Source organism: Aythya marila (assembly GCF_965140915.1).
Source record: "Aythya marila genome assembly, chromosome: 5".
Classification (NCBI taxonomy): Eukaryota; Metazoa; Chordata; class Aves; order Anseriformes; family Anatidae; genus Aythya; species Aythya marila.
The window spans coordinates 43,669,128-43,683,761 of record NC_139046.1 but is presented as its reverse complement, the minus strand read 5'-3'; the positions used below and the strand labels follow the sequence as shown (position 1 = coordinate 43,683,761).

Below are 14,634 nucleotides of genomic sequence, written 5' to 3'. Positions count from 1 at the left end.
CCTTCTGAAGAAAATGCTAATTATGTACAATTAACTTTCTGTTGGATTAGTCAGTTTTTGCACTGCTTTTAAAATCTAAATAACATAATTTTGTATAGTTGTTGGGTTTGCTCAGCTCCTTCGTGCCTTTCCAGTGGGAGACTGCTATTTAAAATAGCTGATTCTTGATCTTTCTCCAACTTCTCTCTTAAACCAACTTCTCTCTTAAAATATCTGTGCAGGAGTCATTATAAAGTCTGCATTTATTTTTAATTCTCCATTACCTTGCAGTGTTGTCGGGTGCTTTACTTTTTCTTGCAAAGCAGCAGTATTTAGTCAAGGGTGTTCTCACAACAAAACTTGTAACTCACTCATAACCGCATCGTTCTCACTAGGCTTTCAAATTTTAATTGGTTAACTTATAAGCTAGTGCAAGGTGAAGAAACATATTTTAATTGGGTTTACCATTAAGTAAAAGGCAATAGGGGCTAAAATCAGGACTGCACTGATGTGTGAAACTTTCTACTGTGATATCACAGGAGCAATGCAGGAATGCTGTAATCTCGGTTAGACTGTCACAGTCTCTAACCACTGAGAGCAGTGAAAGGTACAGCCACTCCCTTTAAAAAAATCTCTTAGGTCTTAAATAATAATGAAATTGCGTCATTGATCTTAACCTCTGCAGCACAATGTTGTTGCTTCTTTACTCTTCTTAATTCTATTTTTGTTGTCTCTTTTCTTCCAAGCAAATACACTATTGAATCTCGTTTCAAGTTAGCTACCCAATGATTTTAGTCAGTTGGAAGTCATGACAAGGACAAATGAGTATGTGGTTTCCCATAAGGATAGCCAGTCTAGTAATATCATTCACTCTTTGGTTTTGTATTCAAATTGCAAATTTTCTGGTCTTCCTTAGAGTTTTGAATTCCAAAAAGGCAAAGCATAAGCTCTTTCACTTTATAGTGAGATTATTTTTTTCTCTCAACAAACTACCTTTTATTTTTTTTTTTCAGCTAGTTTAAAGCTCTCTGCTAGACTTTCTGCACTGGTCGAGATAGCTAGTTTATTTTACTGGGTATAATCTTGTCTGCTAGGTTAGCAGACAAGTTGAAGCTTCATTGTTTCTTTGTACTTCAGGAAGTTAATTTGCTTGAAAAAACAAACAAACAAACACCAAGAAATATTCAAATATATTCTGCTCCATATAGAATGACATAGTAAAAACAATTCTGTCATGATATTCTGACTTTCAGCTGTGTTCAGTAGCCACTAGAATTTGAATTTGTAGAAGAGTTGCTTTCTGTAGAACTGATTTGCAAATTCTGTATTTTAATTCTTATATCCATTTGTTATATTTCTTGAAGTGTTTAATATATATTATATATTATCATTAAAAAATAAAAGGCTTAAAAGTATGTTCTATGTCTATTTTAATAGGGCTTTGCATTCAGAAGAAAATGTATAAAATAAAAGATGCTAACAGTGCAGTAACAACAAAAATGTGTACATTTATTAAAATGTTTTCAAATGGTTCTTGTTTGTGCCTTCTTCTGCAGTTACTATACTATGTAATACACTGTATTTCAATGTAAAAAAGCAATACTTGTGCATTAATAATCAACATTGAATCTCTTGGGAAGAAATACTAATGAGATACTAATGAAATAGAAATGACTAACTAAAGTGACTCATTGAAAGTAAAATAAAAATGTTTTTGACCATTCTTCCAAGCCAGACTTGATTGCTTCGTTTTGTTTTGGTAACAAAATGAAATAAAATAAGTTATCCTTTTTCTTTTTTTTTGTATTTTCAGGCTCGGATAGCATTTTTACAAGGGGAAAGAAAGGGTCAAGAAAATCTGAAGAAAGATTTAGTGAGAAGAATAAAAATGTTAGAATATGCATTAAAACAAGAAAGGTAAGTACACACGTTTAAGTTTTTATCTGACCTGGAAGACTTTGCAGACTAGGAGGGGTTCCTTCACTTTATTTAAACTGTAGAATCATCTAATAAGGATAGTTACTTTATGTACACTGTATTTATGGTTGGTTGCCTTTACATTAAGGGTTTTTGATAATTATTGAAAAATACTCTTGAAAGTGAATTGCCTAGTACCGTTCTTGTCTCTCTTTTTTTCCTGATGAAGTTTAGTCGCTGCTATAAGAAATTCCCCACATTTTAAAGTTGTTTGTTCTTGTATCTTAATCCCAGCAAGTTCAAATTGAACCGATTCTCTTTTTCCGAGTTAAAGAACAATTGCATGCTAAGTAAGACCGAACCAAGTAAGAGTAGTTCTTCCTAAAATGCTTACACCTTATTACTATGCCTTTACCTATTCTCCAGTGGTATTGAACTATAAAATATTAAAAATATCTGTCTCTGTGTTCTTTACAACTGTTTTGTATGCGTTGCATGATGAAAGCCATATTTTGTGGCAGAAAAGAATCCTTTGGAATTTAGTACTGATAATATCAATAAATCACTTTGACTTAATATCAAAGTACTGATATATCATGTGGTAAATGCTAGAATTTCTAGTTTCAGTATGTTTTCTGTAGCACTAATGTAATTAAATACTCCATTCAGTCCACCCAGGGTAATGTCCTTCAGAACTACAAACTCTCCTGTTGGCTAACTGCTTAGTTGGCCAAAATTAGTTCTTCATTTTGTACTAAGCAGACAATCTTGTCATGCATGTTCCTATACTTTCAGTAGTGAACTTGATTCTTAAATCTCATTTTATCTTGTTCTTAAGAAGTACCAGAATCCAATGGTGTAAACTTCTTAAGGGTCAGGCAACAAAATTGTCAGCTTTTGTGTATTTGGTTTGTGGAGAATATTCTTGCCAGTATAAACTAAAAAATGTCTAGGTGAGGCCTAGCTGTATTTACTACGAAATTTGAAGTCAGTTGTCTGAGAGTATGCCTTAATATATTCTACATTGTGAATTAGTACTATAAATAACTAACTATAGCATAGAAATAACTGAATAGTTGGGCTCTTTTTAAAAGTTAGTGTTTTGGCAAGGATGGCTACATGCTTTTTAATGAAACATGCAATACAGAGGTGTACTTCAGAAAATGGTGTGGGTTTATATGGCAAGTCATACCACCACATTGTGTGTTTTAGTTCATGGGTGAGGTAATAAGGTGCCAAGGAGCTACTTTATATGGCCCTATTCTCAGGGTAGAACGGAACTCAAGCTTTCCAACCAGTATTAAGACTAAAAGCTATATTGTGAAGTCATACAGGTAATGTGCAAGTGACTCTGGATTCGAGACAGATGAGAAGTGTGCAGTATTGGGTGGGCAGTGCACTCTTCCATTAAAAGAACATTGAACAGTTGAAGGAGAACAGTTTGGTTTTTTGGGCAGTGATAACCTCTTTGAATGGTGCACAGGGAGACTTTCTGCAAATGCCCATTTTAAGGTCATGGGGATTATCTACTTAATAAGATAAATCAAAGGCAGTTAATTACAGCCAGTGTGTGAAAGCATCATACAACAGAACGCGGAATATGAAAATAAATGGTATTGGTGGAATCCCATTGATGTTTTCCCTTGAAATGCAACTAACTTTATAGTTTGACTTGCCATGACATTCCAAAATTCATCTGATGAATGAGAAATTTATAATCATGTGTACAACAGAAGCAGAACAGAAATGTACAGTTCACTTTAGCTCTTGTGGTTGCTGGGTACGAGCCAATGCTGCATACTTTTCAAGAGGAAAATCCTTGCTTAAGTCCCAACCAGAAAGACATGTCATGAAGATTTGCTAAAAACAGGAACTGTAACTCCAGGGTTGATTGGTCAATGTGTGGGAGGCAATGAGGAAGCTGTCTGTAACTTTTTGCTACTCATGCTCAGTAGTTGGAGGAGATCTAATTGCTGAGGTATGATGGATTGACTAAGGAAAGCAAACAAGTACTAACTTGTTACACTGTCATTCTTGAATGATACAGTTAGTCTTTGTTGTTGCACTGAATGAGGAGTTCAAGATGATAGGGGTTATTTTATTTTCTTGCCATTGGTGTTCTGCATGGTGGACCCCAACTAATGACAAGCCCCAAGATTAAAAAATAAATAAATAAAATAAATAAATTGGAAAATTCTGATCTGAAGATCACTGGAGATTGGTATTGCACCTGATTTTCCCTCCAAGCCTTTTTCCTCCTCTTCTAATGCTAACTCCCCAATGCTGTCAGAGAGTTTTAGGCAGTGGAATGTCAGATTATAGGGAGTCTGGAAAAAAATACTCGTTCACATCATGATGAATATCATGGTTTTTCAGACAAAGGGCATGGAACAGGACATCAGTATGTAAAGTTCAATAAAATGCAGTAGTATTCACAAAATAGTTTGATATTTCTGTTTTTTATTTTTAAGTATATAACAGGTGTGGTAATGTTTTAGAGACGTTAAATGGTGCTTGTTATTTCAACTTCCTTGAATATTTAGGGTCAGTTCTTTGTGGCTTTTATTTTTTGGTAACAAAACCATGCCCTAGATGATTGTATGTGTGTGTTTCTAGCTAGTCTATATGTCTTTACAGTGCTCTATGGTTATAGCTAGACTTTATGTGGCTCATATTCTGAGCCACTGTGCTCTAAACTTCAGTAATGTGCTTAAATTGAAAAGACTTCAGGAGATGATAAAAACTACCTATATTTTGACTTGCTGGTGTTTGGATTTGAGTTGGTTTGTTTCCTTGCAATTGAGTGGTAGAATTCAACAGCTAAATAGCAGCAAGCAGTTAAATCCACTTTACAGGCATTCTTCTCTTAATTTCTTCACTCACGGAAACCTAGCCTTAAAAGAATAGCAAGGCAATACTCAAAAGATGCCTCTTGGAGAATTCAATTATTGTGTGGTGTGGGGTGGGGATTAATGTCACTGACTCATGAACAACAATGCAGCTTTTTAGTGATTTTTAAGATACGTAATGATTTAGCCTTGTTTGTATGGAAAATATGGAGGGGACTTTCTTACTATAAAACTGAAGTTGAGTATCAAATCTGTTGTGAAAGACTTAATTGATCTCATTATGTGCAGCAATATTTTGGCTTATTTGTAGTGGGTAGTCATTGGTATATTTTTAGATCAAATACCTCATTATCTTTTGTAACGAACAGAGCAGAATTTTAGCTGTGCTTTGAAACTGAAGCTCCAAAATGGACCAACTCCTCATAAATAGTATTGACAATGGCTCTGAATTTAATAAATTTAGGTTGGATTTTTAATTACAGTGCTTTGTTGACTTCAGGTATGAGTTGGGAGTAGACATTTGTTCTGCTATATTGATCTTCAAAATTTCTTATTTTCATGTACAGTACTTTCTAGGACACACAGATCATAGTCTGTACACATTATCTGAAAAGCCTGGTGGTACATTACCCTATTGCAATGTGGAACAAAGCTTAGTCTCTCAGTTTGGAGAGAGCACCTAGTGTTGACAGCCTTACTAGTGGATGGATGAAATGTGTTCTAACTAATAAATTCAAAGTTGCGTTTGTATTTAATTGGCAGTCAGTCAAATTCAGGTCACTCATGTACTGCCTCTTCAGGAACCATACAATTTTTCAGTTGCAGTGTAATTGCTAGGAAATGCAGGATTTTCTTGCTACCAAGGGTCAATAGTGCCATCTACTGATAGTTTGTTAATGAGACTGCTCCTAATTGCCTGCAGTTCTGTCAGAAACTTACGTAATTTAGAAGGAAGTCTCCTATACTATCCATTATGTCAGGCAGCATTTGAGAAGAACTTGAATTTGGAAAAAAAAAAAAAAAACTAGCAGTTGCTCAGTCATTCAAAAAGAAAATTTGTTGGGAATCCTTGGTTTTGTCTAGCACATTTCAGTGTGTATCTTTTCTCAGGAAGCTTTAGTGTCTTCATATTTGGGAGTAGTCTTTAAAATTGGTGGGAACTGGATGTGGTTCACTTACTTTGAAAACTTGAGTCAAATGCTAAATTTAGAAGTATAAAGATAGCTGTATTTCTCTATACGTGAATAGAAACTTTTTTTTTTTAATGTGGCTGATAACTTTCTACCAGAGTTTTTTCACATCTAGATCTTTTTTCCTGAGATTTTAAGATTTTTTTTTTTAGGGGATTTATGAAGCAAAGAGTTCAGACATATTACTGTGCATGTAATATTCTTGGAGGTAAAGGGACTTGAAGACTTGTGGTAGGCACCCTGCACGTAGAACGTGATTTGGAAGTCTCACGCATTCCTGTGTGGAAAAGCATCACCAAGTGATTTTTAAAAAATAATGTAAAAGCAAAGATCAAAGGGCTGAGAGATCAGGAGATAAGAAGCAGTGAGGCATGCTTGCATAGGTGGATTGAGCAGCATAGGAAGCAAAGCTTTAAGTCGGTGAAGAAGAGAAAAACAGTAAGAGAATCTGTGATAAGGAAGGTTAGCATGGGGGAAAAATACCTGTTGTGCCAAGGCAGGGCAGGAGAAAAATTGAAAAGGAAATTGAAGGTGGCAAATAGGCAGGGATCCCAAATGTGACATTCATTCATCATAGGATGATTGATTAACTGTGACAAGTGATGAAATTATCCCTGATAAATAATTGAAGCTACTGGTTTTCTGAAGGTTCTTGTGGCAGTTAATGTACGGTATTTGTTGTTTAGTTTGTTTGTTGTTAATAAAAACTAAAAATACATATATTGGAGAACATACTAAATACCTATATATTGTCTGGTAATCATGAGTTAACTGTGAAAAGGTTATCTGAAAATTGCAATCTTGAAAGACTAGAATTGTATGTTACTGTAATGATCACAACAGCTTTATTTTGATTAGTGGTGTTATGTTAACATGGTTGTTTTAAAAGGGAATAGTAAAATATTTTGAGTTGATAAAAGTATTGTATGCCAATTTGTTAATTATTTCCATGCTTTTCCAGGGCAAAATATCATAAATTAAAATATGGCACAGAATTGAACCAAGGTGACTTGAAAATGCCAACTTTTGAATCAGGTAACTTTTCTGACAACAGCCTGCTTTAGTATAATTTGTTCTACATAAATTGTTCTAGATTTTTTTTTTTTTATTTATCGCAATTTTCACTCATTTTTTCCCCATTCAAGTACATTATAGAGAAAATACTTGGAAAGGTTTTATGTTGGGTCAATATTTTTATCTCTAAATCAAAATGAAATTTTTCTTTTTTCTTCTTTTCTTTTCTGAAACAGCTCTGAAAATCAAAGAAAGTTTTAAATGGTTGCACAATTCCTTAATCAGCTGCTGCTTCTCTTCTTAGATATCTCTTGTTGAAGGATTTAATGTTTTACACCGGTGTGACATCCATTTAGAAGGAAAGCATAAGTGCAGAATAAATACTAGAAATACTTCTGGTGTTGATGCTGTTATAGGATGATAGTTTTTAAAGTATGAGGAAAAAAAAATACTGTATTGTCCTGGAAAATGTTGAGTCTATGTTTTTCCCTTAAATGAAGGGAGAATGTTCTAAGAGGAAAAATTAGCTTGCCTTTTTGCACCCTGGAGTGCTTGTGATTTTACGACACTGATAAGAAGTTGATCATAACAGTTTTGCTCTTCACAGTATTGCTTATAGAGAATTTTTCATAATTGCACTAACTAATAAGCAGAATTGAATGTGGCTTCTATTGAAATGTAGGTCTTCTGCAAAGTGGCATTGTTGGCCTGTATTTTAGTAGTGTGCTTCAGAAGTGTCACATTAATTCTTAAGCCTTTAATTTGTCCCATGCTTTATAGTCTCTGCCATAGTAGGTGCAGTGGGTTCTAAATTTTTTGTTGATAGGCTCATGGAATTTGTGTTAAACTTGACATGTTTTCTCCAAATGCTAATGTGTAACTTCATTTTTGTCTTTTATTCTTCTACTCTTTTAACTGTATTTTGCTTTAGTGTTTTCCAAGTCACTTTCTAATCCTCTCAGCTTTGTGGAAGAGATGCACTTCTCTCATTAACATTTCTTAGCTTCAGTCAGTTGGGGCCCGACTTTCTTCTGTGTCCATGTTAAATACTTCTTCAGTTCCTTTATTCCAAGTAGAGGATTAGAATTTGTGAACTCATTTAATTCTGTTAAATTATTTGCTTTATTCTTTAACAAATAATTAAGGAGGAAAAAGGTATTTTAATTTAAAAAAAATGCTTTAAAATAGATGCCACCCTATGCAGGTTTAAGATTTGCTTTTAGTTTCACTGGTGTCTCGTAAAAAGCTGAATTAAAAAACAAAACAAAACAAAAACAAACAAACAAACAAAACCCTAACCACTAAATATGACACTATCTTTCAGAAGAAACCAAAGATACGGAGGTTCCTGCAGTACCTCAAAATAGCCAACTGACCTGGAAGCAAGGCAGACAATTACTAAGACAGTAAGTAGTGTTGTTGGAATATTGGTGTATTCAAACTGTTTTCTGAAGTCTTATGAGCTGTGTATATGCTTACTCTTTGATACTGGGTAATTGAGGTGGGCAGATGATTTTGTCATACAGGGTTTATAGGCTTGACCTTTAAGCAATATAGATTGAGCTTTTCCATGTGAGATGGATGGAGAAGAAGTTTATTTTAAAATAAATGCCACTATAATACATTTTACAGAAAGAGTTGATACTGATTTATTTCCTTTTCCCTCAAATGTGCTTTGCTCTTTTTCCTGTTAATGTGTATAGGTATCTGCAGGAAGTAGGTTATACAGATACGATATTGGATGTACGCTCCCAGCGGGTCAGGTCTTTGCTTGGCCTCTCCAATTCAGAAACAAATGGTTCAGTAGAGACAAAGAACTTAGAACAGATTCTCAATGGGGGTGAATCTCCTTCATCAAAACAAAAGGGACAGGAAATCAAAAGGTAAGTGAAGAGGTGAGAAATGCATGAAGTTACAGTTTATTCTACATGGTCATTTTAACGTACTGGTCAGTTCACATTGAATTTCAGACTCTGAAGGCTCTGAAACCTGTGAGTGTAGCCTGACTACAAATGGTTTTGAACTTAAGTAAAATTGATTCTAAGTCTTGTGTAGAAAATATATAGAGTTATACGACATAAATTTATCTTCAATACCACTTTGGAATTTATTATTTTAAGGAAAGATACCGATGAGTGTTGCAGAGTGAACAATTGGATAGTGATATAAACTTATCCATGCAACAATTCATTGTTGTGCTTGTTTTAAAATTCTGAAGCTATTAAGTCAGGTAGCAATTTAATTTAATCTGACTAATGTTCTAAAATCTCTCGAGCAAGTAAATGTCTCCCTGTTCATGTTTTTATTTTTCTAGGAATTCTGGTGATGTTCTGGAAACATTTAACTTCTTAGAAAATGCAGATGATAGCGATGAAGAAGAGGAGAGTGACATGATAGAAGATATTGCAGAAGGAAAAGAAAAGCACCGGATAAATAAGAAACATAAAGTAAAATACTTTTTTAAAATACTGCTTTGTATGCATAAATGTCTTTTTAAAAAGGGAAATCTTTTTCCTTTTTTCCCCCAGACAGTTATAAGTATGTCATGTTTTTTTATTCCTGTGCTAGAAGATTCTCCCTGTCACCAGGGTTTCTTTATGCAAAGAGGTTGATTTAGGACCACTGTACTGACAGTTTTATTATGTTTTGCTCAGCAGAGAATTCCACAGTATGATGGTGCCTTTGGCTGTGTTGAATTTTCATAAAAAGCTAGAAACGTTAGCTCAGCCTGATGCAAGTCTCAATCTCCTAACTTGACTTGTCAGGAAGGGTTTTACACACTTTTAATATTCATTTATACTTCTGGTAAATAGATAAATCAAAATACTGGTTAAATCTTTTTTCTTCTAGGGCAGTAGGTAGTCTGATAAACATATAATCTAGTAAGTAAATCACTAAAGCATTTATGAAGACAGTGCAGTTATACTTTGACTCTTGACAAAGCTTGTTTTTTATTAAAAAGTAATAACTGAAAGATTGTTTACCTTTGTAAATATTGTGTCCTTATGCAAAAGTATATTGCCCAAGTCTTAGAGAAACACAGCCTCACATGGAAATTTTCTTTACCTGCAGAATGAAAGAAAATGTTTCAATGATGCCTTAGCAGGGAGTTATAAAGCTTCTCTAGAAATCTGTTAATATTGCAAGAAAATCAACAACAGTTTCTGGTTGAGACCTTTTAAATCAAAAACAAAGTCATGGATGTACTTGTTTGTTGCTGAACTTTGTGTCAGTGCTCTTTTCCCTTCTAATGATCACTAGGCTGTGCTGTTTTTTTTTTTTTGTTGTTTTGTTTTGTTTTGTTTTTTGTTTTTTTATTGTAAGCAGCTCTACTTCTGATTAGATTTAAGTATCTTTTTCTGCATTTTATGTTGGAAAGTGTTTTCCTATGCAATAAGTCTTCAGTGAGAGTAATCTATATAATTTCTAAGTTAAATATTTGAGTATGAAAAAGGTTCATGGTTCAAACACAAAGTTTTTTTAATCTGTTTTCAGATTGGTAATGAAGGTTTAGCTGCAGACCTTACAGATGACCCTGATACTGAAGAAGCTTTGAAAGAATTTGATTTTTTAGTAACAGCTGAAGATGGTGAGGGAGCTGGAGAAGCCCGAAGTTCAGGAGATGGAACAGAGTGGGGTAAGATGCCAGCAAAAGAATGTACAAAATAAAGGAAAACTTGTTCGTGACATCATATTAGTGTTGCAGTCTATGCTAAGGTGGTGTGGATGTGTGGGTGATTGTGATGGTCAGATACTGGTGATTATATAATAGTATATTGGATGCTGAAATTTTCGTATCTATTTACTATTGCAGTTGCCAGAAATTCAGTTCTAGTTATGTTTAACATTTTGGTTTAATTTTCAGAGAATTTCCCCCCAAATACATATATTTTCTCGTTTGAATAGGGAGGACTAGGGTACTGAATATATATTTTTTTCTATAACTGAGTTAAGTTGGCTTTCAAATCTGGATAGTTTTTGTTTCTTTCTGATAGGGAGCTTTAAAGTTTCTGTTCTCAAGTTAAATGAATTTCTTCGGTGTGCTTGCAAAAATGGAGATGGGTGTATTTAGATTTTTTGACTGAGATCTTTTTTAGATGTTACTGCTAATGTAACTTCCATTAGTAGAATCAAAAACAAACAAAAACCAACCACAACCTTTTATACTGGCCCAACTTTTTATTTACTTACTTTAATTTAGAGTGCATAATAAAATTAAGCAGATTCAGTGTGAAACAAAGCAAAATTAGTTAAGAACTTTCAGAAGAAACTCTTCAGAACTCTTAGAGCCTACACGTTTCAAAAGAAGAAACTGAAAGAGGGAGAAAACTTGGGTTGGAAAAAGAATTAGTAAAGAACAGTCATTCACATTTGTCCTGCAATGGGGAATTGACAGTTTCTGATCTGTCATAAACAATTTTGTCATTTCATGCTCTAAGTCTCTAACTGTACAGCCAAGAAGTGCCACTAGATTCTCCTATTTGACCATTTTATGCTATTGAGACAGTGAATTTGTTGTACTTGTGAAATATAAACACATACAGAAATCAAAATACTGACACATCTAATCTGGATTATGCAGGTACCAAGGATTAGTAAGTGTTCTGTCTTGGAAATTAGTATCAGTGTTAGTCACCTTTAATTTATTTTTTTTTAAGCTCTAATTTCTAGCTAGAAGATGAAGCCAGGTAAACTAACCTTTCGTTTTGGTAATAACTACCTAGATTTAGAAGTGTTGTAGTTGGCTGGTGTTGTTCCCCTTTGAAGGCTATGTTTTTTGAGTAGTTTTTTAGTCATCTTTTTATTTAGCCAAGAGGGCAGATTCCTGAGTAGGCCGTGAAGCAAAGGTTCTGATTGAATTTGCAACTTCCCTTTAAATATTGAATGTTGCAGGAAGTTCTGGTTCTAGAATTAGTCTCACCGCTGTTGTATATAGAAGGAAAGATGACTTGATGCCTTAATTCATGAAAAGAGTTATTGATTTTGTCACAGCATACTGCTGAAATTTAGTATACTAGTTTGTCCATTTCAGTTCCAAGTATCTGCTTTCCAAGCCTGTTATATCTCTGTCGTTTTTAGTCAGATACCCAGAGTGCTGGGGTTCTAATTTAGTAGAAATGCTGACATTGCAAGACAAAAATTTTCCAGCTTGTTTTCAAGGAGTTGAATTGCTGTCCCAAACTTTAAATAAATAAAAGAAACCTATTTAAAAATCAAATTGACCCACAGTGCTTTTCAGAGAGCAGTTGTGAAGTGTCTTTTATTATAGTGTAAGTGAACCCACAGGAAGCAAGGCAGAGCATTTCAGGAGTTCGTGGGCACTTGTGACAGCTTTTTTCTGACTAGTTTAACCACAATAATTCTGTTGCTATCAAACCCCTCAAGTCTGAGGCAGGGAAGGAGGAAATGCACATAAACCTACTTCCATCTTAAAAAGGACATATTCTACATTTTGCCCCATTAAAAAAATCCATAAGTTTTATAGTTTGTACTAACTCACTATTTAAGTGAATCAGAAGACTTGCTTGTAACTGCATGTCAGTGATTTTAATACAGCTGTTATTTCCTTTAACAGCTGCTTAATGATACAGTCTATCAGGTCTTGGGATTCTGTCGCTTCTTTAAAGATCACTGTGCAAATTTGAAACACTTAAAGACTATGTTTTTATTATCTATCAAAACACTTCAAGTGCTGTTGCACTTGAATGCCTTCTAAAAATGATAGGTTGCCTGAACCTATCCCTATTACAGCCTGTCCAATTATTTTGAACTCTATGAAACTGGTATTATTTGAAATCTCAAGGCTAATCCATAGATTTATTTATTCATTTATTAGAACTTCATTGAAATAAATACTTGTCATTCCTTTCTAAACAATTGTACCAACCACCAATTTTAGTATTTCAGTTACGATTCATTCTTCTCTTTCGGAATGTGAATAGTTGCTCACTTCTATTCTCAGCTTTTTTCTTCCTGTTTCACTCTTCCCTGTCAGTGGCATCGCCCTATCATTTCTTACTCTTGTGAGGATTTGGGCTCTCTGATAAAAATGTAAAGAACCAATGTTTTCTTTATGCATTCATTTAATACACGCAAATCAAACTTCTGATGTTTAGACTCTAGACCTATTGCCCAGTCTTGCTTTATTGTTACTTTCAAAGCTTAATTATCCAAGTACTACTTGCAAATAACTCCAAGTATGCTAAAATTTTTCATCACAAATTTGATATTTGTGCTATTAGAGACTTCTGAAAAGCAGCCAGACACCGAGTGTGGAAGTTGTTTTTTTCTTCGTATAATACAGCTTCTTATGAGCACACTCTCTTTTATGAATACCTCATTTAATATACTTGGAGTCTTAAGTTTTTTTCAGGTATTGTGATATAAAATCTTACGAAATGTGACATGTTATTAGGAGCAGTTCATCTTCAAAATACTGAAAGATGAGAAAATTCAAGTGATATTAAAATATTAATGTATACAGCACATTCAAAAATGAATGTATGTTTCCAGATTAAAAATTTAGAAATGCTTTGTGGTGAAACAGTATCAAGAAAAAGCTGCATATGTAAGTTCTGTTCCCTTGAGCAAACACGAATAAAAGAGATGTTAGGTGTTGTTGCATAGTATGTCAGGTATTACAAATGTTATGTATCATGTAGTCTTTTTATCCTACTTGTGATTTTTGTTTACCTTGTTCACTGATTTTTTTTTTTCTCTATGCAACACAGAAATTCTGTTCCCTGGTGGAGCATGACTCGGAGAATTACCGCCTGTGCCCAGAATTCTGGGTGGCAGAGTGACTGGAATTCAGAGTCTCCTGGGTCATTTTTTAAAATAGGATTTCTTTTTCCTCTTCAATTTTTTCTCCATTAAATGGTATTGACTAGTAGTCATCCTGGATCTTCTGCACAGTCCTCGTGTCAATTTAGTATGAATTAAAACCACCACAGGCAATTTGAGGAAGTTCAGTACTAGAGGAGATTTATGGAAGAGTCTAGTTATGTTACTTTGTTCTGAAATATGCAGGCATTACTGAGAGAAATACTTTAATATTTTCCTTAGAATCTTCTTTGAAATTAATTTCAGAGCTTTGCTGATTAATCTGAGGTAGTATTTTAACTAGTTTTCTATTTCTGACCTACATTTCAGTAGCCAATGACATTGTTTTGAAGTATTAATGCCTGCAGACATTAGTTTTTCCTGCTCTCTGAATGAGCCCAGTTCCTTTAAATTTTTTGATTACTCACTTTTTTTTTTCTTGATCTTCAGACATTTTCTAAACTTTCAGTGTGGTGCAGACTAGGGATATTGCTTCAATTTTGTCAGCACCATCACTGAATTATTTGTATTCCTGGTTTAATACATCACACTTTTTAAAACATAGCAGAATGTTGTGCATTTTGTGACAGCATTACATCTTTGTTACATATGTTTTGCTTCTGGTTCAATTTAATTCTCAAATCCTTCTCTGCAGTGTTTCAACCTGCCTAATTGTTTTCCTTCTGTTAATGTTGCTGTAGATTTTTTTTCCCTCTTCCACTGAATTTTCTTTGTTTTTCCCATGTGTTTTTGTTTGTTTTTGTTTGCATGCTTTTCTGATTTCCTTCCTCTTTTTTAGGGACATCCTCTGGCATGTTTCTGTACTTCTTATATTTCCTGAATAAGCAGTATTTTTCTGTCAG

The 14,634-nt window shown here is 34.1% G+C and overlaps 1 protein-coding gene across 3 annotated transcripts in view; it reads left to right on the top strand.

Annotated features, from left to right (window-relative positions):
- The window catches only part of STRN3 (striatin 3), a 59,983-nt gene that overhangs the window by 18,176 nt on the left and 27,173 nt on the right, over window positions 1-14,634 (top strand). For all 3 annotated transcript variants that reach the window (XM_082761578.1, XM_082761577.1, XM_082761579.1), the window contains exons 2-7: window positions 1,793-1,896; window positions 6,897-6,970; window positions 8,274-8,355; window positions 8,653-8,832; window positions 9,264-9,396; window positions 10,445-10,586. In XM_082761578.1, coding sequence (XP_082617704.1) covers window positions 1,793-1,896; window positions 6,897-6,970; window positions 8,274-8,355; window positions 8,653-8,832; window positions 9,264-9,396; window positions 10,445-10,586 — 715 coding nt within the window. The remainder of the gene's footprint in view (window positions 1-1,792; window positions 1,897-6,896; window positions 6,971-8,273; window positions 8,356-8,652; window positions 8,833-9,263; window positions 9,397-10,444; window positions 10,587-14,634) is intronic.